Below are 25014 nucleotides of genomic sequence, written 5' to 3'. Positions count from 1 at the left end.
TAAATGATTAAAACATTGGAGTCTCTATAAGCTCTCTTAATCTACTTATTTTATCTAAAAAGACATTCCTTTGTACATTTTAAGGATCCGCTCCTTGCACCCATTCACTTTTAATGATTAATTCAAAGAGAGGAGGAAAGTTTCAAAGTACAGTATGAAAGAGGGCAGAAGAGGAATGAGATAAAAGTACAAGGGGAGATCAGGAACAGGATGGGCTGAGAGAGAAAGTGATGCAGACGCTGAAGCTGTGTCTTTGTAGGCTTTCCCCGAGGAACTAGAGGATACAACCCTTTAAAGTTGCCCCGTTTCGTGTAGGGTCAAGATCTTTTTGATCAGGGGTGAGTGGGGATAAAAGCATAAAGGGTGGTGGTGGGGGTTTGGGTGGGGATACTGGGAGAAAAGTAGGCAGGGGTGAAAGTGAGGAGAGAAGAATAGAGGATGAGTGACAGGGGATGTGTCTTCAGGGATTCAGATTAGTTTTGATGGGATGATGAGGTGGACAGACAAGGAGTTCATGCTGTCTGCTTCCCTGCCAAGCTGCAGGAGGGAACTTCAGAGGAGCCATGTCCCAGTCGCCATCCTCAAGGGCCGGGGTGGCAAAGTTTGCCCAGCATATCAGTTTCATGACCAGAAACCAGTAAGATGGTTTCATGTAGCAAGAGAAACAAATGTCAGCAGCTGTGTGTGTGTGTGTGTGTGTGTGTGTGTGTGTGTGTGTGCAGCTGTTGAGGAGACACCCCCCCCCCCTTTAGACCATGTTATTGACTGCAGATATTATAAGCTGCATTGAAGACACCAGATACTGCAGCCATATGTCCACATAAAATTACTGCGCCCGCCACGCACATGAATCCCTGCTTGTTTGTGCTGGTAGTGGAAGACGTCCTCCTTATAACAGCCCCCTTCATGCTGCTTGGCCACTACACACAGGTGCTCCTGTGTTTACACTCTCACGCACACCTTGTTTATGATGTATGCATATTTATTTCATAACCAAAACAGGGTCATCTGCGCCTCTGCAGCCCTCCTTGAGCGCGATGCGTGCGCTGCGCCTTTAAAAGGCAGGCGTGGCTCCCCTACTACGACCCGCCTCTTATGCATAATAGCCAACTCTCCTTCCCCCAGATCAAATAGTGCAGTAGTCTGCAAAGAAAGTGACCGCAGCCAAAGCCTCTCCAGCCCTGTGAGCGGCGGGACTGCGACCGAACGGACTCATTAATCACAACGACTGATTACAGGCTGAACAGACGCCGGAGGGAGCAGAAGGACGCGCTCACATTTGAAGCAGATTTCTGTCTTTCACTGCGCTTGTCTCCCCTTTTTTGGACACTTAAATTACGCACAGCGGATCTATGAAGAGGCGAGCAGGTTTTTCTCTCTCAGCACCAGGTAAAACTCTTTCAATCCCACAGCAGCTCTCTCAGCGATCCTACTAACCACAAGCAGAAAACCTTTTAGACAATAAATGAAGCGCTTCAAGTGTCGGGGGGGTTTTGCAGCCTTCCAGCGCGTCTGCTGCTTAATCAACTGATCGACTGATTTTTTTTTTTTTTTTTTTTTTTTTTTTTTTTTTTTGGTCCCTCACCGGCTGAATTCTTTGAGCTTGATATAGAGTTAAATCGAGGAGGAGCCTAATAAACTACTTTACATAGGACTCCTGCGTCTGAGCAGGTTTATGGGAAGCAAGGACGGGTACCTGTCTGTCCAAGTGAATCAATCTCACTCTAATTTAATCTGTTTCTGCTGAGCAGTCAGCTGAACCCCCTAACCTCCCTCCCCTCATAGCGTACTACTAAAACTCTGTTATGTAATGAAGCGCTGTTGCGAAACTTGAACTTCTCAGCAGTAAGATAGTATAACTTCAGCTGTGCGGCATCCCAGCATAGGACACTTTGTTTTTATGGCAGAAAAGCCACCTGTGTTGCCCCCCCCCCCCCCCCCCGTGTGCAGTGTGCTGCTCGGTTCCCTCACAGGGACTCAGCTGGAGTCCTAATTGACACATACAGGCACTTAGTTTATTTGTTACACCTGTAGCTGGCACATTCCTGTAGGACGCTGTTTTTATCATGACGTGGTGTTTGGGCATCCAGGCTGGTGGTTTTTTTAAGAGGCTGGTCACATCCCGTCAGAGCTGCTGATTTTTGGGGAGAATAAATCTCGGGTGTGATAACAATGTCGGCGTTTTCTCTCCCTACAGACCGAGGGACCCGGGAGTGATTCACCTGCAGCCCCCATGCCGGGCATTAACTCAGCCGCGCCTCGTTATGAAAACTGGGACATGGATCACTTCGACCACTACCAACATTATTTCTACGACGACCACGACCCGGACGAGGATTTCTTCAAGTCCACAGCGCCCAGCGAGGACATTTGGAAGAAATTCGAGCTTGTACCGACCCCGCCCATGTCTCCTATCCGGGCGGTGGAAGGGTCGAGCAGGGTCGGGGCGCTGTGCCCGTCTCTTGGTGACAAGCTGGAGTGGGTGTCCCAGTTCTTAGGGCAGGAGGATGAACAGCAGCAGGACTTTCCATGTAGGCTGACCACGACCAGCGACTCTATCGGCAACCTGAGCTCCATCATCATCCAGGACTGTATGTGGAGCGGCTTCTCGGCCGGGCAGCAGCTGGAGAGGGTGGTCGGGGAGCGCTTCGCCACCTGTCCCGCTAAAACCGCCGCCGGTTCTGCGGTTCCATCCCCGGGGAGAGCGCAGTGCGCCCCCGGTGACGCGCCAACCCTCAGCGGCTTGGCTGCGGACTGCGTGGACCCAGCTGCGGTGCTCACCTTCCCCTTAACCAGCGGATGCAAGAAACAAGTGTCTTCAGGTTCAGAGTCTCACACCGACTCATCAGGTCAGTGAAGGCTGGAATATGTAAGAAGGGACTTTCCAGTATGTGTCTTTGACTTCATGTTTGTCTGTGAAGTGAGTTTTTTTTTTTTGGTGGCATTTCAGTAACATTTTCTAGACAGATATCTACTGTGTTACATACTTTCTCGCTCATGTAAGTCCCACTAACCTACATTTCATTCCAGTCATTGTATTTGTAAGGGTGACTTTGAGCTCTACTGACCTGAAATGTCCAAGTTCCAATGTTTCCCACCCCCCACTTAGTTAATATTTTGCTTTGGTTGGATATTATGTGGTAGTGAGGGTTGGCATGGCACATGATTACTGCATTGCGTTACCTTGGTGCATGCAACACATGCTTTAAGCCCAGAGTGACACGCCCATTGAAACATCTGCTGCTTGGCAGGGCTCCATCAGACCAGCTGCTACCTCTCCCTGTTCCTCCTGCCTGACTTACATCCATCTCTGCACCCTATGACTTTAGATTTAACGTGAATTCAATAAAGAGTATTTGTTATTGGAACTTTATGCAACATAGAGGGGGAAAAAAAGGAGGGCACAGCCAGCCCTCTTCAAGCTTAAATTTTCCCTGACTCCAGAACTACTTTTTCCATTTCCACTCTGTGAACCCATATGATTGAGCTTGGTATGTAGGCTGCCATGTGATGTTGAGCTTGGACCGTGCATAATGGTGTGTGGAATGTCACAAAGGGAACTTGTTGCTGCATTCCTCTCTTCAACAGGCTGCAGCGCCAATTGTGTCAGTGGGTGGATTTTGTCCCAGCCAGCCTGGGCTGTGAATAGAGCAGGATTAGTCATTTGGGATATGGGCTTTGACTGCAGAATACTTTGACATGAGTTTTGAGGCAGTATTTCACCCAATTATGGAGGATAATTTATGCTTGAAGAAAAGGAGACTGACCAAACATAAAAAGAATATGCTTAAGCTCCAATAAAGCACCTTTATATGGATACTTGAAGGAATATATGCTGTGAACCTTGTAATACGAGATGCTATCTATTGTTGTATAAATTCTACTGCAAATAATAGGCATGTAAACCTCAATCTTTTTACTGTTACTCATATAGAGATTACTACTTTCCGAGCAGTGAAACCGGCAGAGGTACAATTACTTTAAGTGTTTCAATTTAAAAGAATATTAAAATTCTCCCAAGAGTCTCATCATCTGGTATGAATCAAGTCGATAAGACCTTTCCTTATGTTTAATACACCGTTTATGCTTTAGTAAAGAGAGCAGCAAATGGTTTTAAATGTACAGTGTGAAATATTAGTCGGATCACTTTTAACAAGTTGAAGAGTTGCCGTTTTATTTTACTGGAGTGCTTGTTAATCCAGCCTGCCTCTGCCTCTCCTCCTCACTCTGTGCACATGAATGAAGAGAGGGACTTTCCACTCGGGGATGAGCTAATGCAGTGATTATCCACGGCATTGTTGGGAGTGTGTGTGAGATAGAGGGAGGGAGATCATGCAGGTTACATGAGTTTGGTTGATGTTCATTTATATAGAAGCATTTGTTATAAGGAGGCACCAGGCCTCGGCAGGTGTCCACTGAGGTGCTCACTCACATCAGCTGTCACTTTAACTTATTAACCACAACTTGATTGCATTTAAATTTAATACATCTCTTTTGCTCTTTCAGATGATGAAGATGAAAAGGATGAGGATGAGGAAGAGATTGATGTGGTGACAGTGGAGCACAAGCAGCAGTGTAAACCTCGTCGACTGGTCAACGCGCGTAAACCTGTGACCATAACAGTGCGAGCTGACCCCCTTGACCCTGGCATGAAGCGTTTCCACATCTCCATCCACCAACAGCAGCACAACTATGCTGCCCCCTCACCGGACACTCTCCCCCCGCCTGCTGAACCGCCACGAAAGAGGGTTCGACAGGAGGCCTCCACCCAGGCAACACAGCCTAACCAGAACCCTCATTACCATCAGCCCCGGCCTGGACACGCTCCTCTCAATTTGGACAGCAGAAAGTCTTATGTGACTGTGGCTGGAGTCAGGTCGGAGTCACCCAACCTCAGTGCCTCCTCTCCTACCTCCTCCACATTTCCTTCGTCCCCTCCCTCCTCCTCTTCCTCTTCCTCCCATCCTCACAGCTCACCTGTAAAGCCCCACTCCCTCTCCCACCTCTCCAGTCCCCAGTCCTCAGACTGTGAGGACACAGACAAACGCAAGGCGCACAACTTCCTCGAGCGAAAGCGCCGGAATGACCTGCGCTCCCGTTTCTTGTCACTGCGGGACGAGATCCCGGGCTTGGCGGACTGCCCCAAGACTCCCAAGGTGGCGATCTTGACGCGAGCCACAGAATACCTGCAGCAACTGCACGCCAGCGAGAGGCAGAAGGCTCAGGAGAGGAAGCAGCTGAAAGCCAGGCAGCTGCAGCTGCTGCAGAGGCTGGCACGGCTTAAACGATCCTGAGTGTTAGTCACATGTACACTCACAGAACTGAATGGGACTACATGGAGGAGAAAAGACACTAATGTTCACTTTGAGTTGGTCACATTGGCGTAGTGCAGGTGGATTTTTTTTTTTTTTTTTTTTCTCCCCTTGTTTCCTATTTTTTGTGGTTTGCACATTAGCTTCTGAGTGATTGACAAGGCCACAATCTGGTCAGGACAGTGAGCTAGGGACTGATCTTATGAGGCATCTTATGGGCAGATGGATATGTCCATGGTTACTAGGTATATCTGTATTTCACCTTCCTGAAAATGTTCACAACTGAAGACCTGCTTTGAATGCAGCAGCTTGTAGTTGATAAACTGCTACAACTGTGCTGTTTAACTGCTGCATGGACTGCTCAGACATCTTGGCTGTGACAGGGCTTGATGTGATTGCACAGTAGTGATGGCTTTTCTTTATCAGTCTGAAGGGCTCCCCTAAAGTTTCTTCACAGATTCCCCTTCAAATTTCAACTTTTAAGGTCTCCTGCTTCACAGCACTTTGTGTAAAAATAATTGCAAATTTTGTCATCAAGTTTACCCTGATCTTTTTCATTTCACTGCATTCAGCTGGACTGCACTGAGCCTTGCAACAACAATGTACAACTGGAAAAGATTTTGATGTTCTGCACCTCTGAAATAGCTCAGGTTAAGTCCTCACTTCTGTGCCTGCAGTTCTCCAGTCATAATTTGTTTTGCATTAGATGTTTTGACAGCAGCACCATGCTCACAGTGACAGCCTGGTTTGTGGCATTGTTTGGAGAAAATAAGAAAATATGTTGCAGACATTGGGATTTGTCCTAGTATTTTCAAGGAACCTTCTGCAAAATGGGAAAAAAAAAAGAAAAACACAGAAAATTGTTACCAAGATTTAAATCTTTATTATTATTGTGCCATGGAGACCAGCCAAAACGTAAATGTTCAGCTTCAGTGAATTAACCAAAAGAAACTCTTGGAGAATGGTGTAAATTAAATCTGTCATCAAAAATGCCAACTTTCATTTAGAAATGAAGCCCATTGAGTTCCAACTATATATTTGTTTCATCTTGCTGTCTGATTATATTTGTTCTGCATTCAATGTAATGCCTATAGAAGCCTTTCAATGTATGTAGATGATCCTGCTGGATGTTGTGTGTACATATTACCCCTAATGTACAGTCCCTTTTGAAACCAAAACCAGAGCTGTTGACTATACTCATTCTAGTTATGTTCGGCCCAGTACGCTAAACTGGTGCCAAGCTTGCTGGCTTTTCCAAGACAACTCAAAGCTTCTATTTTTGTTAATAAAATGATTATGAAAAATTTAAAATAAAACACTTACCGAACATCGATCACACTAGCCACTTTGTCGCACTATATTTTTCTTTGCTATGCCTGTTTTCATTATTCCTTCTGTCTATGGGGTTTCTTCATTTGTATAAGTCAGTTGACAAAAGTTTTATACTATATTTTCCTACTGAGTTGTTTCAGTGTGAGCTAATGACTGTTTTTGTTACTGTAGCTGACGGGGCTTTATTGGTGGTTATGTGCTGAATGTTAGCATGTAAGGTCTGCTTCTCTTCCTCTCTGGAGTAGAAACACCTGAATGCTCCTGTATTCAATCCAGTCGCTGTAGCTGTAGCCTGCTTTTAAATCTGACGTGGGTGGTGGTGAGGACTTAAGAGGATCAGCCGATTAAACATTTCTGGGTGCATGTAGCCTTTAGTGACCTTAATGTTACTGCTTTCGCTCTGCTTTTTTTTTTTTTTTTTTTTTTTAAAGCCTGGTGTTTCCTCTTGTCCAACACCAGATAATTGTTATATTCCTGAATCTAGTACTGTAAATGACTTGATCAGGCAGAGTAGCATGCACTAGCACTCAGGAAAATCCCAAAGTAGTCTGTAGCTTGAGGAAAAACCCCCTAATATAAAATGCTGTTTACATGTAACCTCAAATGCTAGAATCAGCATTAGATCAAAGGAATCATGATGAACTTGGTTCAACAAATTATTCAGGATATTTTCATCTCCATTTCCCCCTTTTTCTTCCAAATAAACTGTAATTGTATTTCTGCAATTTAATTCAGCACAAACCATCAGTAGCTCTGGCTTGAGTTTTCCACAGCAGTGGGTTGGCCCAATTTGAAAATGAGTTGAACTTGTATTGGTCACTGGTCTCTACTGTTGGCACAGTCATGGTAGAAATGGATGTTGCTTGCTTACTGTTGGAAGGTCAACTATGGTGATTTTGGAGCCTTGTCTCAGCACTTTGTTTTGTTTCTGTACCTCATAAGACTATGTATGAAGAGAAAGACATAAAATCAATAAATTTCATGGTTTGACACCATAAATGAGGCTCTTTGTCCTGTGCCATTGACGTACACAGACATATTTCTTATCTTGCTGCATATGTGTCATTTAATCGCTGGACCAGAGTGATTTAGTCCTGTTTCTCATAAAAACCACCTGTATGAGTGAGCACACGTCTCCCTCTTCCCATCCACCACTTGTTCTGAGGAGTTTCCAGGGCAACCCATCCTGGCATCTTCGCCATGGCAACAAGCGTATTCGCTTTGGATGGAGCGCTGACATTTTCCATAACAACAATACCATTTATGCTGAACATCTCTCTGTGAAAGCATTTAATTGGAAATGTCAACAATCCGGTCTGTTTGCAAATGCAGCAGCAACACGTTTCTTTTCTTAACTGAACTGGTTTTAATCCGATTTAAAAACAAGGAATTTAACAAAAATCTTCAAATAGTTAAATTTATTTCTAATAAACTACAGCTCATTTACGTCAGTCAGTGTTGCCACGGTAACGGCTGCGTATTGCCTGGACACCGATCTCACCTCTCAGCTCTCCGCCCTCTACGCATGCGCACGGCCGTCAGCTGGGAGCGGAGAAGGCAACATCATGGCGGCGGCCACTCGTAGCGTGCAGTGTGCTTGGCGGAGAGCGATGGTCCCGTCGTTGGTGGTGATTTTGGGAGCTACCGGCACCGGAAAGTCCAAGCTGGCTATCGAGATCGGAAAACGGCTTCAGGGAGAAATAATCAGCGCCGACTCCATGCAGGTACGAAAAACGTCAACACAAGGAAACGCGCAGGCAGGGACACCTTGACATGGCAGCCATAACAGTGACCACTCAGATAATCCAAATGATTCAGAACCAGAATACAGCAGCTGCTGTTTTAATAACGAGCAGGTATCCAGCCTCAGGAGTCCGTGTTGTTACAGCAGTGTTAACGATGCTGATCCACACATTGGCCGAGGTTTAATCCTCGACCGGTTTTCAGTGAGGTCGTCAGTCTCCAGCAGACTTGTGCACGGCAGAGAAGGTTTTCCTGATGGTGCACGGCTCATGGTTTGTCTTCACAGCCCCGTGTTGAAAACGACAAGCTAAAGTTAGGGACCGTCTCTAAAGTGCACGCAGCACGGCCAACCCGGTTTATCTTCATGTTGTTCCCTGGATATTTGAGACTAGTCCAGCCATTGGACACACGCTCCATTTCTAGAAGAGAGAGTTTGTCATGTCTTGTCACTGTCACTATCATACAGCGTTGCCCAGTGAGCTATTATGAACAGCTTTCTAATTGTTTTTTAGAAAAACGATGCTCTAAGTTCTGTACCAGAAAGATAAAGAAAACTATTAAATATTTGAAATACCTGTACTCTAAATAAATATATATATATATATATATATATATATATATATATATATATATATATATATATTTAAAGTTTACTAAGTTAGTAGTATATTATTCTAAGTGGTTGCTGGGTATCTGCTAGAGAGTTTATTGTTACTTTATTTACTTTATATTTTTCTTTAAGTTACATTGTAAACAAAAATATGAGGAAGCTATTGAGGGAAAAAAAGCTGTAACGCTTTATTTAGTATTAACTTCACCTGGTTGATGACCATCACTTTACTACTGACTGCTCTCAGTGTCTGTGGTTCCTCCTCTGCACACTTCATGGCGAAGGCTTTTGCTCTGTTTTACGACCCTGACAATGACGGATGTGGTGTAGTCTCTTAGCCCTCCTGCAACATCATATAAGCCTTCTATCGGGTGATTTAGAGATGCATCTTGCAAGCATCTGAAATATTTTATTATTTGTTATGAATGAGCTACAAACCTTATTTAAAAACATGATTTTTTTAAATAAGGTTTTTCTTTTGAAAACCACAAAACCATGAACATATTGTTTAAAAATACCATTGAGTTCAACCACAAGATGTTAAAATATGAGATTATAAGATTAATATTAATTCATCTCAAACAAGAAAAACAGCCACTGCAGCAAAGGAAAGTACAAGACTAGATGCTCAGTGTTACTTGCTACTAATTAGGAGCATCTATTATAGAGTATACGGTAAAGCAAAAAGCAGAGCATATTTCATAAACTGGAAAATGTGCTGCACTGCATTTTATCACCAAGCAATAAAATGAGAAGCTAATTATTTTGCATAATACCAAACCTGGACTTTGAGCAATGTTTGAAATATCTGCGATATAGAGAAATATATTCAAGGTTTCTAGGGTCTTTTGTCTACATATATTTTAGATTTCAAGTTAAATTGTTCCTTGCTATGAGGATACATGCGACAGTGATTGTAAAGTCTACTTATTGGACCCCATGAGACTGTTTGTTGATGCAGTTGAGAGGCTAAAATATGCAGAAGCGTAGCTCTGAGCTAAATTAAGGAGTGAACGCAGATGAGTCATTGAGGAGTAAGTACCTTGAAGGAAAAACTGACATGTGATAAAAATATTCATTGCTAATCCAATCACAGTACGCTGGGCATCATTTTTCTATCATATTCAACATTAAAGTAGTTTAAAAAAAGTGAAAGCTAGACAGTAAGATCTGAGTGTTCTGAATCTACTGTACTGAAATAGATCGCAATGCTGTGTGTGTGTGTCAGTGCAGTGACATTTAAGAACTCTCACGCTTGTGTCTCCTCGATCTCCCCTGACTCAGCCCCACCCTCCTTGTTGGTTCTCAGGCTTCGTTGCCACAGCAACCAGAGGGCGTGCACACAAAGGAAAGGGTTGGGTACCAGTTTGAGTCTGGGTCACACCAGAGCACAGCGTGGACACACACACACACTCACACATATACACTAACTCTCAGCTGTTTGTCCAGGGCGATATCTCTGACTGCAGAATTCAGTAACAAAATCACATCTTTCTCTTGCTTCAGCATCACCTTTCCTACCCTCCTCCTCCTTCCTGCCTCTTAGTGTACATTGTCCTTGAGAGTGTGTGTCCCAGCAGGGAGTGATTCTTCCAGCAGTCACCTGGTTCTGGGTAAACTGGGTTATGCTAATAGCATTTCAGCCCATAATATCTCAACGACTAGCAGCTCTGTTGGAGAGAAACAGTGGCCTAGATACATCACGGCAGCTCCAGCCTATCTCTACAATCCCTGTGCTTGTTGCTACCCTTAGTGTGTGTGACAACGGGAAAAAGCCAGGGAGACATGCAGACATGGAGTGAGTGAGAAAGAGACTGGTTATGTGAGAATGAGGCTGTGTGTAGGCTGGAGCAGGCCTGTGTTGTCTTTGGGATAGGAAACAGTCTGGTCTTGTTTGGGAGAAAGCAGCATTGTGCTGAGCTGGTGCATATTCAGCGCCGTGCTACGCCGGCCCAGCAGCTGATGGTGAATGGGCACGCTGTAGCCACTGGGAAGTGTCTATTGTCCCAGAGAGAATCGGTTCCCACACTCCCTAACACTCCTATTGTGTTATCATCACCCCCCTCCTGCCCCTGGCCCATGCCCCCAACACACAGTTCATTGGACATGCAGGGGTGATATTATTCAGCCATTAAAGGAACATGTTATGTATGGCTTCGCTGTACTGTCAATGAATAAGGCACTGCCAAAGAGTGTTAACCCTTGGTTCCTAAAGTGGTGCATTTGGGGGTCGTTCAGAGCTGCAATTATGGAAAAATGTATGTGTATGAGTGTAATTTTAGGTTTTACAGCCATCACTGTGATCTCATCTATATATAGCAAAATAAAGTTACTGGGTAGTCGCATGTCTAAACGTCTAAAATTAGCCAGCTATTTAAAGTCACATTATTTCACACAGATGATGACAGGTTTCTTTGCACCATATTCCCTGTTAGACGAATCTGCATCTGGGTTAGTATTTCATTACAGCATGTGCTCTGCTAAATTTACCTGGACTCACATTTACATTTCATTTCCTGTAGACTGAAACATTTACAGTGAACAATTTATGAAATGTATTTATATATATGAACAGTACTACATCAAAACCATCAGTTGCCTTTGCGCTGAGTATTTCAAATACACAAGATTACGATGTAACTGGTCCAGTCAGCGGTAATGGCTGCACATTTGTTAATCAAGTGTCACCTCGAGGTGGAGGATGATTTATAAAGGCACCCTCTAATGACAACAGTTTCAAGGTATTATTGGTAGTAACAAACGTTTGATGTGGACAGTGACAATAAGGGTGAGCGCACATCAGAGCTGATTCATGTGAGTAGTGCTCAGACAGCAACATCAGACCAGTATATGTAAATCTGTGGTCATCGCTCATACGCTGCGTTATTTATGTTCTGCAGGACATCACAGCAGGTGAAATATATCTCTGAGTTCACTCACTCTTCATTGTAAGGAAATTAACAGTGACTGGGCTACGCCACTGTCAGTGTGCTCAGCATCTATGGCGACACATGGCTGTAAACGATGATGATGATTTTACTTGCTTTAACTAAGGATAATGAACATTGGTACTTTATGAAACAGTGCACTGCATTTTTTCCAATGTTGACTAGGACTGTATTAATCTTTTAATATTGTGATTTAAAGTTTTAGGTGTTTTTTAGGTGTACTGCAATCTCTTCTTAGAGCTCTGACAAAAAGAAAGGATTATATTTACAGTAAGTGTTTAAAGCTTAGTTTTGTTTAACGGTGAAAACAGTTGCTGCCTTGAATATAGGAGATCTGAATTGGCAGTGTCTACTGTTAATACTCCGGACAAGATTTGACTCATTCCACACTTTCTGCTCACCGAAAATGTTTCTGCGCGTCATGGTTTTTGTGCATGAGCAGATTTCTCTCGCTTACTCACCGTCACATGTTCATTGCATTAACTAATAACAAACACCCGGTTGCCACAAGATGAATAGTTTTGCTGCAGGGGTGTAAAAAGGGGTGTGCTTGAGTTAGTGCACGGGCGTGGCTGTGGGGTGTCATGCTGAAGGGCCAGCGGAGGTCCTAGGGGGCAGTTTAACAGGTCACGCACATGCACGCACCATTGCTCTCGTTTGTGGGATGTTTGGAAGTATCGGTGGCCGGTGACCTTTCGCTTTATGCATGTATGGAAACAGGAGCTGCTGTATTATCTAAAGGACAGCATGTGAAGTGAACACTGTGACAAAAGAAGACAATTTGTCAAGCTTTTTGATTTTGTGTTAAATAAGAGAAACAGGCCTGAGCAGCTGGAAAACTGTCACATGTTGTCCCATAAAAATAAAGTGGAGGGCTTTCTCAGTAAAAGTCATACATTTGGAAATGGCCATGAAGCAGACAAGTGATTTCATTGCTCTGAAAGTCTTTTTACCAGCCAGAGGTTGTGTACACATGTACACTGACATGTACTGCTTATCGCCATATTAAACACATCCTACACTCCAAAACTTGTTGGATCCTTCTAATTGCTCTGTCTTTCCTCCTCCTCCTCGCTCTCTTTCCCTCTCTGTGCATGCCTCTCTGTCGCTCTCTCCTCCTCCCGCTGTCTCTCGATCTGTCTGGTGTGGCTATGACCCGTCTGGGCTTTGACGTATCTGTTTGTGTTGTAACCGAGGCGATGCTGCTGCCTCCCACATCTGATTCACGATGCATCTCTTTAAGAAATCTAAGCCGGTATAGGAGCGAGCCAAAAAAGACAGTTGGTTGACTCCCATTTTGTGTGTGTGTGTGTGTGTGTGTGTGTATTATTATACAGTGTGAAGACCAGTTTGAAGTTTACACCATCGCAGTGAGGACATTTTGGCTGGTCCTCACTTTCTCACATCCCTTCAAAAGGGCTGTTTGAGGTTTAAGGCTTGGGTTTAGAATTAAGCCTAGAATGAGGTTTAGACTAGGTCATTGGGTCCATGAGTGAGTCCTCACAACGATAGCTCTACAAGTACGAGTGTGTGAATTGCAATCTGCGGGTGTGGTGATGCGGTCACTGCTACAGTACAGCAACGATGGAGAGGAGGATGGCAGGATGGAGGAGGAGGGGGACAACAGCATGAATGATTTATTAGTCTGGCATTACTGGGCCATTCCCCACAGACAGAGGGAGGAGGGGAAGATGGAGGGATAAATTGTTGAAGGATGGTATCTTAAGGGGGAAGAAGAGAGGAAATAAAGAGCAAAACAAGCAGCTAGATATTCAGTTGTCAGTGTAACAGAGGAATAAAAAGGTAGAGACAGTTTACAGTTTGTATGGAGTGCAATGTCCAGGGGTCAGAATAAGGACAAACTGCATCAGCTTCCACTTTAGACCAGGGCTGACTTATTGCAATTGACCCTGCTATTGTTTTTTTTTAACAAAGCAAACAATTTCTAGACAGAAATGTCAAAGACAAGTATTCTTCATATGAAAAAAGCAGCTGAAATGTAATTTAAATAATCATATCACTGAAATAGTCTTGTACATTCTAGGTGTGATTTACAAATGTAATCATGCTTTGAGTCACTGAATGTAAAAAAACAAACAAAAACAACTAATATTTCACGTGACTGGTTTTGTGTTTAAAAACACACTGTTTTCTCTTTGTTTTACCAGCACCTGGAAATACCTCAATAACAAGGTCAGTATATCATTTTACTGCAGTGCCAAATACAAACAAGTAGTGCAAACTCTGCCAGGTTAAGGTGGCATATAATAACAATGTCCGCAGATTAACAGTCGGTGATGAGCTTTGTCACCTGAAGAGGTTTAATGATTGACATACAGAGTAAAAAAGACATGGTAGCCATTGGCTTGGTCAAGGCGGAGGGTTTTCAGAGTTTGATGGCATGTGTTCAGCTGGAGTATACGGTCCCATCAAGAAAAATGGCACATCTGGAGAAGCTGTATTATGATATTGCTTGTAAGCCACTATCCTTGTGTGTGGAGCGGGGGTGCATGTACTTTGAATAACTGTCTTAATAGTTCCCAGCGAATATCAAATAACATTTTAGTTTGAAATGCCCATTCCTACCATCTACTTATTTTGGCGTACGCAATTTTTAATTATAGGCATCAAACTTCATAGTATCTGACACATGACTTTCAACCTGTCCAAAGGCCTGGCATTTAAAATGGTCATGACTGCTATGCAATTTTATTTTTCTGTAGTGTAAAGTTATTAATTAGATGTAAAGTCAGTCAAAAAGGTCTAAAAGTAGTTTGTGAAAAGCTTCACTAAATAATTTTCACATTTCACACAAATCATTAGCTGAACCTCTCAGTGCAGTGTGTTACCAGCAGGAATATTACCCGCTCACAAAGTGTGTATGGATCAATAGTGGCTAACTGGTAATGAACTTAGTAATATGTCAGCAGAAAGCAATATTTTCTGATATTTTTCAAGTGACTATCATCACAAAGTTACACTTTGCAATTACATTAAAAATATATCAGTTACCACTGGTTTAACATTTCTGAGTTGACTGCAGCGCTCTTTATTCCCTTTTTTGGCTTTCTCTGAATTGCTTTTTATGTCTCAATGAATGTTTGTTCTCTCTGACTTTCTTTTTTGCTCAGCCCTCTGTGTCTATCTTGCCCTCTTTGTTTTCTTTTGGCCGTGTGCCCCCCCTCCTCCCCTCTCCCTTATTTCTATGGCAGAAGAACAGCTGTCTCGTGCAGGACGTAAGGTTGGCCAGGCAGGCCGGCTGCAGGCTCGGCAGCCCTCGAACACTGAGCCCATTGTCTCGTGCACACATTCCTCTCCTCTTACTTGTGCACAAGCCACATGGTCACATCGGTCCTTTCACACCCGTTAAAAGGCAGGACAGGAAAGAGTGGGCAGCTGAACCCAGTTCGGTCGGGCTTCCAATGAAGCGTGTTGTTGTGGATTCTGACGTTTGCAATTAGTAAAACAGAATGTGACGAGCAAAGTCACTGGAACATTTCCTCAGTGTCTTCACACAAGGCCCTCCTTACATCTTTCAAAAAGGCACAGCACATTAAGAATGGGGCATTTATGGAACACAAAATCACAGGTCATCAGAGTAATGAGATGTTTAATATCTTAGCAGTTGAGAAGTTTCTTTAAAAATATGTGTCTTAGAAACATTGTGCAAACTTGCGTGTCCATATATTCGCTTCTCATTAATAGAAAACTCTTAATTTTCGTGCGTTAGCTGGAACCAGACAACTTCCTCAGCACTGATCAGTTGTTCCTCCACTTTCTGTCTCCACAGTATTCTTCTATATGTTCCCGTCAACCCAAGTGAAAAATCTCACATTTTATTATTGGTATCATTTCAAAATGGTAGTCATCCAGTCTCCTCCTCTTATTAACGTATCTTCTTTGAGTTTCTTCCAGATGACGTGTAAACAAGATTAGTTGTGTTGATTTTCATCTTTGATTTCTTTATGATTCTGAGCTGGAACATCGCCGCAATTTGTAGCTCATTTCCTTCCGCCTCTACTGGAAGTCTTAATTTCGTTCTCATTTTCTCTCTCATTTGCAGCTTCCTCTCAAAGCATTTTTCTCCTCCTATCTTCCACTCAAGTAGCTCTTTTCATTTTTCTGATTTACATCCCGGTCTTCTCAAGCAATGCTTTTACTCTCGGGTCTCCTCGCCCTTGTTAAGGTGAAATTAAAATCATCACAGCCTGTGTTTTCGGCAGCCTCTCGTGAGAGCCTATAAATGTGCATTAAGGAGTGGTTACATAACAATTAGTGGCATGTTCTCCGCGGCAGGTAAGAGCGGAAATGAGAGGGAGGAGAAGGAGGGGGGGGGGGGGAGACAGATCAGGAGAGCTGGAGGCTGTTAGCCAACATATGGAAGACAGGATGAAAATGAAAAGTGGGAAAGACAAAATAACATAATAAAAACCAATATAAAATGAGATATTTGAATATTGTTCTGCGCAAAAAGCATTAAGTATCCATGGAAGATTGTAGGAGCAACTTGTGCTGTTGCATCTCATCGTGAGGTCCAGATAGTAGAGGTTCTGTAGCTTTCAATTATATAACATGATCTTCCTCAGCAGATGGAGTTTGCCCAGTTGTCATGAAAATAACCTTTTTTTGCAAACAGAGATGACAAGTCCTTACAAATTTTAATGTCTGCAATTCCATGATACCAGGGAAGATCATGTGATATGACTGAAAGCTGCAGAACATCTACTCAATGGACCTTGTGATAAACATCTCAAAGGTTGTGTGTGCTTTTAAATAAGACTTGTGTATAATTATATTAGTGTGTTTCTTAGTGTGTGTAAATACAAACATACAGATACTGATCTTCTCTCTTACATCCTGGAGCTTTTCTGTCTTTCTCTCAACGTCATTGTGTCATGCTACCTTGCATCCTGTCTTCTGTCTTTACAGCCTGCATGACACAGAGAGAGAGAGAGAGAGAGAGCGTGCATGCGTGAATGAAAGAGAGAGAGAGCAATAAAGACGGAGGAGGGGTGGTGGTGGATAATGTGTGCAAATTTGTCATGGAGCATCCTGTTCTCTGTAACAAGTACACAGTGCTCTGTCTTTTCTTACGTCTGCTCGTCTCCTTTTCTCTCTCTCGCCTTCTCAAACATTCACCTTTCTCCATTTGTTCTGCTTCATCCGTCCATCCCTGCATCCACCCCTACATCCATCCCCCCTCCCTCAGCTGATGGTGGTGTCGTGCAGAAAAGCACTGAATAATTTATCAGGCTGGATTGTTCTGCCCTGCCCTGCTCCCCACTTTTGCTTTGTTGCGGTGCTGAAGAACATGCACATGAGGTACATGCAACCACCGCACGCTGTCACCAAGGATCAATAACCTGTGCACAGTGCATGTATGTTGGGCTGTGCAGAAAGATTCAGACTGCTCGAAAATGCAAAGTTAGGATGTTTTCAAGAGGATGTGGGCACATGACATATGTGTTGCACCACATTTTAAGCTGATACTAAATAACAAAATAAAATTGTTTGCTCTGGTTTGTATTTAAATGTTCTACCTTATTGTGAAAAAACAGGAAGGGCCATAAAAAATGGACAGAAAAATAAAACTAACAAAAGATATTTGCACCAATGGATTTCTTGGCCCAAATAAACAGAGTAAAAGTGAAACTAACAAGAATCGCCCTGCCCCCCAAAAAAACAGCCAAAAAAAAAATTAAGCTAACCTCAGTTAAAACATACAAGTGAAACAAAAAAGGTACAAGTATGACAACTTTGAAGTAAAAAAAAAAATAGAGAGAGAATACTTTAATAATCCAAAAATGAAATGAAGCACTGTGAAAGCACTGGAAGACACCACCTGACATAAAGCACTAAAATCACATAGGTACAAAGTATATACATCAATATAAATGGACTCTCTGAGAGTGTTCAGGACCAGCTACCACACATGGAAAAATACAACACAATGCACATGAGCATTCATTTATTCATTCATTCATTGAATGAAAAGGTTGACAGGCCTGTGGTGCCTGGTTACATTCGTTAAACTGTGATTGGACAATCACTAATATTGGCATCTCTTTAAAAAAAAAACAAAAAAACAATGATTTTACCCTGTCCTCCCTCATCTTTCCACATCCCCCCACCCTGCCTTGTCCAAAATGACCAATTCTCAAAAATATTGTCTTTGGGAAAATATCAGAACTTAATAATTCACTTAATGTAATACTTTACACAACACACCATTTGTATTGAAATTTGTCTTCAGGTATTCTGATTGTTGCTGTCGTAAACTGCAAAATGACATAAGGTTCAGATTGAAGTTGAGCTTTAGCCAAAATACTGTATCAGCCTGACCCAGAATTCAGGCTGCCCCACCTACAATACTCAACTACACCAGGGTGTCAGACACATTGTCATGCATTGCTTTATTTTTTTCTTATTATATGAGAAATGCAACAGTTATACGTTAACCACTCTTTAAGCTTTAAGCTTCATCAGTCCGTGTCCCCACAGGTGTCTGTGGCCTGTGATGGAGGACTGGGCTCTGCACTTGTCCTGTACTGAAACTGTGGTCAGAAGCCATTATATAGCTCACACTTAGCAGGGCAAATGCAACATTACAAGACAAGTCATCGTGTACTTTGATCATGAGATTGAAGTTGTAGGTTCTCCCAGAGGCACAGCCACCAGCCACCACCTGCAGCCAGTTACAGTATTTAAAATAGACCCACCAGCTACAGGCCATTCAGAAATCAAAGGTGCACAGGTTTTATTGAACAAGGTGTCAGCAAATAGTCAGTAACCTCTCACTGCTTCACAAAATAGAGCATGTTATCTACAGATTAAATACATTACAGCCCTGACAGCTTGGAAAAGATGTGCAGAGGAATCTAAATTCAAACCACAGCGTCTACTACATTGTGTGGGAGCTACAAATCTGAAGATAGCTGAATGCAGTGAGTCACCTTTCTCTGCAGACACTTAACCTGTGGATCTAGCTATCAACACTTCTCAGTGAATAGCCCAGTGCAGCTTCCATCGTTCACACTGGAGTGAATGCACCTCTACAGAATCCAAGGATTGATTTACACTGTTACATACATATATAGTTTTTTTTTTTTACTTTTACATAAAGTACGGTGGAGAGCAGTGCACTGAAGAGACGAATTTGAAGGTTAGTTTAACCAAATTAAGAACAAAGTATATTTGTGTCACCTGCCCATATAACAAATGGAGAAATGGACAGTGATCTTAGAGGAAGTAGAGATTTTTAAAATACTCAAAGACATAAATGTTTAAAAGATTCACACAGAAAAACTCATGTCTTCATGTGTGAGAATATCAACAATCACGCCAGACTGCTGTGTGTCGGCCAGTTGTCACATTCCACGAAGGAGCCCCGTCCCTGGGGGATGTAAAATGGACAGAGAGGGTGTCCATCCTGATTTACAAGAATAGTCAGAGCAGTTTCACATGGGCGACATACAGTACTCATTTCTTTCTCCATAGCAGCCTCGCTTCCAGTTTCTGACAATGACAAATGCATACACACCCGCCCTACACTAGCATAGTGGTGGAGCAATCCCCTGCCCTATTTGTTTCATGGAAATTATCTTCAGTGTTCAGGGTTTTATGCTTTTTAGGACAAAGAACTTCCATAATACTCATATGGCTTTTATGCAGTTGCTGTTAGTTTTACTTCATATCGTCTTTATGCTGTAAAATCTTCCTACTGCCTTTACTTCTGCTGTGATTATTGTCCCTTTTTGTTCTATTGATTGGTACTTTTGTGTCCCCATCAGGTATACCAGGGTCTGGACATCATCACCAATAAGGTGACACCCGAGGAGCTCGCCCAGTGCAGACATCACATGATCAGCTTTGTGGACCCGCTAGTTAGCACCTACACAGTGGTGGACTTCAGGAACAAAGCTCTGGCTCTAATATCCTTTTCCTGGAAACGTGAAAGCAGAGGAACAGCGTTTTCCGTAACACCTCCTCCCACATGTGGGTATTACCCCTGTCACATCTTCAGCCTTTGATTAATAAGTGGCAACTTCACGGGAAGAATTCAGTCTGTGACTGTTACTAATTGGTCTGCAGGTGTGTGTGCATGTTTTTGCATGTGTGTGTTTGAGATGTCCTCGTTTTGTCAGTGTGGCTCACTGCAGATGTTGCACTGAACATGAGAAGAGAGAGATCACTAGAGATGATATTTATAGAGGAATCTGTTTGTGGTGCATCCACACACACAGACTCGAGGCAGTCACACCCTCCTGCAGACGCCGGCCATCACACAGATGTGGAAAGAGGAGGCGATAACTAGAGGCGGTAATAATAGATCAGGATGGCATGCACACCAACACACACACACACACACAGAGTCACCAGTGCGGCGGGGGGATGCGGTAGCTCCAAGAATAGGCTCAGCAGCACAAGCCTGCTGCTGGTGGGAAGAGGGAGAAATGGAAAGACATGAATACAGATTAAAAGGGACACAAGTGATGATGGAGGATTTTAAACTGTAGATGAGCGACGATTGAGGGTGTGTGTGTGGATGTGTGTGTAATAGTAGGAGAGACTGACAAGCTTGAGAAATTCAAATCTGAAAGTGATAATGAAGAATCATCGGCTGTCAGTCCTTCACTCAACACTGCCTCCTTCTACCTCCTCAGTCTCTCTTATTGCTCCTCCAGCCCTCTTTCTGTTTTCTCTCCCTCTGTCAGCAATCATCCTGACTCTTCCCGTCTCCTGCCTCTCTCCTCTGCAGACACAGTGATGCAGCCCTGTGTGTGTGTGTATGTGTGTTTGAGTGACATAGAGGAGGTGAGTGGCGATGGCTTAATTATCCCTGAGAAGGAAAGTGGGCAACTGGAGGGAGGGAAGAGCGGTGCAAGATGAGAGAAGATGCGACAGAAAAAGAGAGAGGGAGGAAATAAGGTGTGGTACCAGGTTCAGCCTGTGTGTTCCCAGTAAGGTCATATTGGTTTGTGCTGGTGTTAGAGGGGGGCCAACCAGTGTGGACAGTTTCACCAGCAAACAATTATTTTCCTTACTAACTGTCAGTCAATTTGGTTTTTAAAATTGCTCTAGTGTACAAATTGAAATTTGTAAAACTGAAAATTCTCTAATCTTTACTTTGTGAAATTGTGGATAGTTTTACAGTGTTGAGTGACATTAAGGAGATTAAAAGAGGTTCATCTCATGGACATAAGGCATGTTTTTCATCCAAATGTAGTGCAAATGTATCAGAATGTCCCAAACAGTGGCTTGTCACTTTGTGCTTTGATTGAAAGAGTTTCAGGAAATTTTTTTTTTAAAAAAAACAGCAAATCATCAGCTTTACCAACATGTCCCCAAAAATGTTGTTCGATTTATTCATCAAATGACCAAAGGTTTCACTTCAGTCCCTTGGTCCAACATTGATATGCTCATATTAAATGACTACATGACATAAGAGTGTGTCATCCTGTCAGCCACACTGCATTTAGTTACTGTACATGCAAACAGGAGTCAATGCTGAGCTTAAATTGCAGTTGAGGTGTATTATTGGCTTTAAGTGCTATTGTTCTTGCTTATCTGATATTTTGCTGAGGCTTTTAATCATTAAAAGACAGTTCCTGTGTGTTTCCCTGAGCACTGCTTTGCAGCACTTCTGTCATGAGAAATTATTCAGTTTTATATTTTTTTGCAGTTTTCAAGTAAATATTCTGAAACTCATATTTTCCCACTGCCAGTGCACATTACGGCCAGGATGTTTCAATTTTTTATGTTTATTGACTAATAGCTTGCAGAAGTGTGGCAGTGTGTTATTCTGTTGATCTGTTCACTTGGATTTTTGCTGCTGTTTAAACACTTTATTTCAATTAAGAGCAGAAACTATACTAATATAAATCATACTCGATTTTCTGTCATCTAGAATCTCACAGTTTTCTGTAACGTGCACATACTATAATAGAAAACCGTGAAGCCAACTTTTTGAAAAAGAAAAACGTGCAGCCTGAGGAGTTGCAACACTGTAATACAGCAAAGTGTGACTGGCAGCCTCTCGGAGCCGCAAAGCAGCTGCCACTAAACAACATTAACAGGTCATCTTAAAATGGTTTTCATTGTTTTACATTCACATAAAAAAAAAAAACTGTCAACCTGCAATTTTCACAAAAAAAAAAGAACGTGCACAGAACAGTTTCCTCCTTAACACGCTGCAACATAGATGACATGCACAGCAGAAACAAACTGCCCATCATTGTAGGAGGAACAAATTATTACATTGAGTCTCTGCTGTGGAAGATCCTGCTGGATACAGGGGTGAGTGTCATAACACTACAAGACAGATACACTTCCCTCTGTTCTCTGTCCATCTCTTACGTTGTTTGGCTCATGAGGCCAGGGAACACGTTGCTTTAGTGTTTAACAATAGTGTAAAAAAAAAAAGTGATTTTTGTTTTAATTCCATGTGATTTGCATATTTTCTGTATATTATTTTGATTTCTGTGGACTGATCTCATGACACATCTGTGTACAGAGTTCAGGACTTGGAAGCAGGACTATAAGATTTAGAGGCAGCTTTGGTCAACTCTAAAACTGAGTCAAATATCTCTCGCAGCAAGAGAACGAGGACTCGGGGGATGGAGGAGATGGAGCTCAAAACAGGAGACTGGAGATGGAAACGTTGGGAGGAGCAGAGTTACACAAACGACTGGTGGAAGTGGACCCCAAAATGGCTGCGATGTTGCACCCCAATGACAAACGCAAGATTGCCAGGTGATACAGTCGACAACTGCTTCAGAGGTTCACGTGTTACACTGGATATCTAGTAACATGCTGTCAGCTTCTTGCGACATGTAGATTGAGACATCATTTTAAAATGAAGCCAATTACACGCCACAAATATTGTATCAAAACTTTACTGGTATGTTAAACAGCACAGGCAAGTGTACAGTATATGAACCTCCACACAGTCTGTGCTGACAGGGCGAGTGATGTGCTTCACACACACACGCACACACACACACACTCAAAGCTTGATGAGTAGCAGTCAGCGCTGTGTGGTCTTTTATATGAGCAGGTTAGGTTACCCTGCTCCTCTGGCTGACAGCAGCATGATTCATGTTTTCATCAGAACCTGAGGGCGCAGCTAAAGGATGTGGCGTAGATCTAAATCTCAACATGTTGACTTAAAGGAAAATCATGTGCTGAATGTCATTTTTCTTGTGTTGATAATGATGCCCCTATTTATTTATTGTTTTCACATTGTTTCCGGTGTGTTGGTTCACTGGACAGCACACAGATACATTTTTTTTTTTGTTTGGCTCTTGTGAAAAAGAGCCAACCTTTACATATTTGCTTGTATGCTTATCTACAGGAGCCTGCAAATCCATGAGGAGACAGGTGTTCCACACAGTCGCTGGCTGGAGGAACAGAGGGGGCAGGAGGGAGGCGCTGAACTAGGGGGACCACTGAGGTACCCAGACCCCTGCATTTTCTGGCTGCATGCTGATATGGAGGGTAAGGAGGCAAGGGTTGCATGGTTCTCCAATGCCTGGGAACAACAGAAATGCCACCTTCAGTGCAGCATGAAATAAGCTTTTAGCTGTGTCTGCCTTGTTTTTCTGGTATAGTCGTTATATTTTTTCCTCTCTGTTCTTCTCCAGCTCTAGACAAGCGGTTGGATGCTCGCACGGATGAGATGTTGTCTGCAGGACTGATAGAGGAACTTGGAGACTTCCATGTCCGCTACAATCAGATGAAGGTCCAGGAAGACAGGTAGAAAACTGAATGAACAGTCAACCAGATGCTCATCATGCTGAAATTTCTTTTTTTAGTTTTCAATAGACGTCATGTGCAAGGCACTTCTCTATGATGTCTTTTTTTTTTTTTTTAGTTTTTAAGATTTTTTTAAGGAAATCCGGAGAAAGCATTTTTTTTTTACTGCAAATGAATTAAAATCCACCTGAACAAATACAGAATAGGAGATGGAATCAGTTACATGGAGCAAGAACCTTTGTCCTATCTGCGTTTGACCCTGTAGTTTTTGTTAGCGACCGTTACAAAGTTGTTTGAAGGTTCAGTTTCTATGAAACAAGTTGCACTCTCTCATCCCTCGGTCTAAATGAATGGCCGACAGATCTAGTCTAGACCCAGAGCTAACCCGTCTTCTCCTTGTAAGCAGGGCGAGAGTAGCCCGGTTGTCTCAGCCAAGCAGCCGTCCTGTTACTTATCCCCCCTCAGTCTGACAGGTCACTCTGTTCTCTATGGGCTGGTTTTCTAAAAACCTGGAGACCAATTTAGACAGTGCACACTATTGTGTTTAGATCAGATGGGGCTGATATTTCTTTAGGATGTCTAGTGATTGTTAATAATTGCAGCGATAAGGCCCCTATGTGAGTATGTGAGACGTTAGTGCTACCAAGGGAGTCTGGTGATCAGTGCTTATTGTTTCAGAACCTCCAGACGTTTATCCGACGCTGAATTGACTTTCCCGCAACAAATTGCTTATAGTTACAGTGTTGTCTCTTATACTTGAAGCTAAATTTAATATGGTGACACACTAGTGACATTATTTCTCATCGTAACCACATGACCAGTAGCACACTGGAGCTCTTTCATTAGTATGGATACCGTTTCCTGTGCTGTGTTCCTCTATGGTCCAGAGCCATCATATTTTTTTCCCTCATTAATCAAATATCTGTTAATAAAATCTGCAGCTCCACTTTTTTATCCTAATGAGAACGGATAAGGAATATGTCTTTTCTTTTTCTTTTTTTTTTTCTTTTTTTTTACCGAAATCATTACAGATTTGTCGGCAAACCCCAAGTTGTCTTCTGTATGGCTGACAGGAAGCAAGAAAACCTGTTGAATGAGACAAGAAGCTTTATAATTCTGTTACTGTTGGTGTGGGCTGTGAGCTGAATGGCAGGTTAGACTGTAGGTGCTGGGTAAGAAATGACCAAAAAGTTAGCAATTACGTTAACATGTCAGAATAATTGTTCCAAATGAAAGATTTGGAGATTATCAGAATTGTTAATGACCAATGGAAAATTGTTTCAAAACTTCATCATTTTTGACGTCTCCCAACACA

General features: G+C 42.7%; 2 protein-coding genes across 5 annotated transcripts in view; both read left to right on the top strand.

Moving 5' to 3' along the window:
• Positions 1-1214: 1214 nt before the first annotated feature.
• Positions 1215-6211, top strand: myclb (MYCL proto-oncogene, bHLH transcription factor b). The gene is made up of 3 exons (XM_026300782.2): positions 1215-1389; positions 2198-2849; positions 4507-6211. The coding sequence occupies exons 2-3, from the start codon at positions 2234-2236 to the stop codon at positions 5292-5294; spliced, it is 1404 nt and encodes a 467-aa protein (XP_026156567.1). The 5' UTR covers positions 1215-1389; positions 2198-2233; the 3' UTR covers positions 5295-6211.
• A 1930-nt stretch (positions 6212-8141) lies between these two features.
• The window catches only part of trit1 (tRNA isopentenyltransferase 1), a 29124-nt gene continuing 12251 nt past the window's right edge, over positions 8142-25014 (top strand). The window contains exons 1-7 of one of the 4 annotated variants that reach the window (XM_026300641.1): positions 8231-8368; positions 14114-14138; positions 19736-19876; positions 22143-22241; positions 22540-22697; positions 23299-23441; positions 23588-23699. In XM_026300641.1, coding sequence (XP_026156426.1) covers positions 19805-19876; positions 22143-22241; positions 22540-22697; positions 23299-23441; positions 23588-23699 — 584 coding nt within the window. In that variant the 5' untranslated portion in view covers positions 8231-8368; positions 14114-14138; positions 19736-19804. Of the gene's footprint in view, positions 8369-14113; positions 14139-19735; positions 19877-22142; positions 22242-22539; positions 22698-23298; positions 23442-23587; positions 23700-25014 lie in introns of all 4 variants that reach the window. The other 3 variants (XM_026300639.2, XM_026300638.2, XM_026300642.2) reach the window with 3 other exon arrangements.

The sequence above is a fragment of the Mastacembelus armatus genome, chromosome 11 (genome assembly GCF_900324485.2).
Source record: "Mastacembelus armatus chromosome 11, fMasArm1.2, whole genome shotgun sequence".
Classification (NCBI taxonomy): domain Eukaryota; kingdom Metazoa; phylum Chordata; class Actinopteri; order Synbranchiformes; family Mastacembelidae; genus Mastacembelus; species Mastacembelus armatus.
Note: the sequence above shows the minus strand (reverse complement) of the source record. Positions and strands in the feature narration are given on the sequence as shown.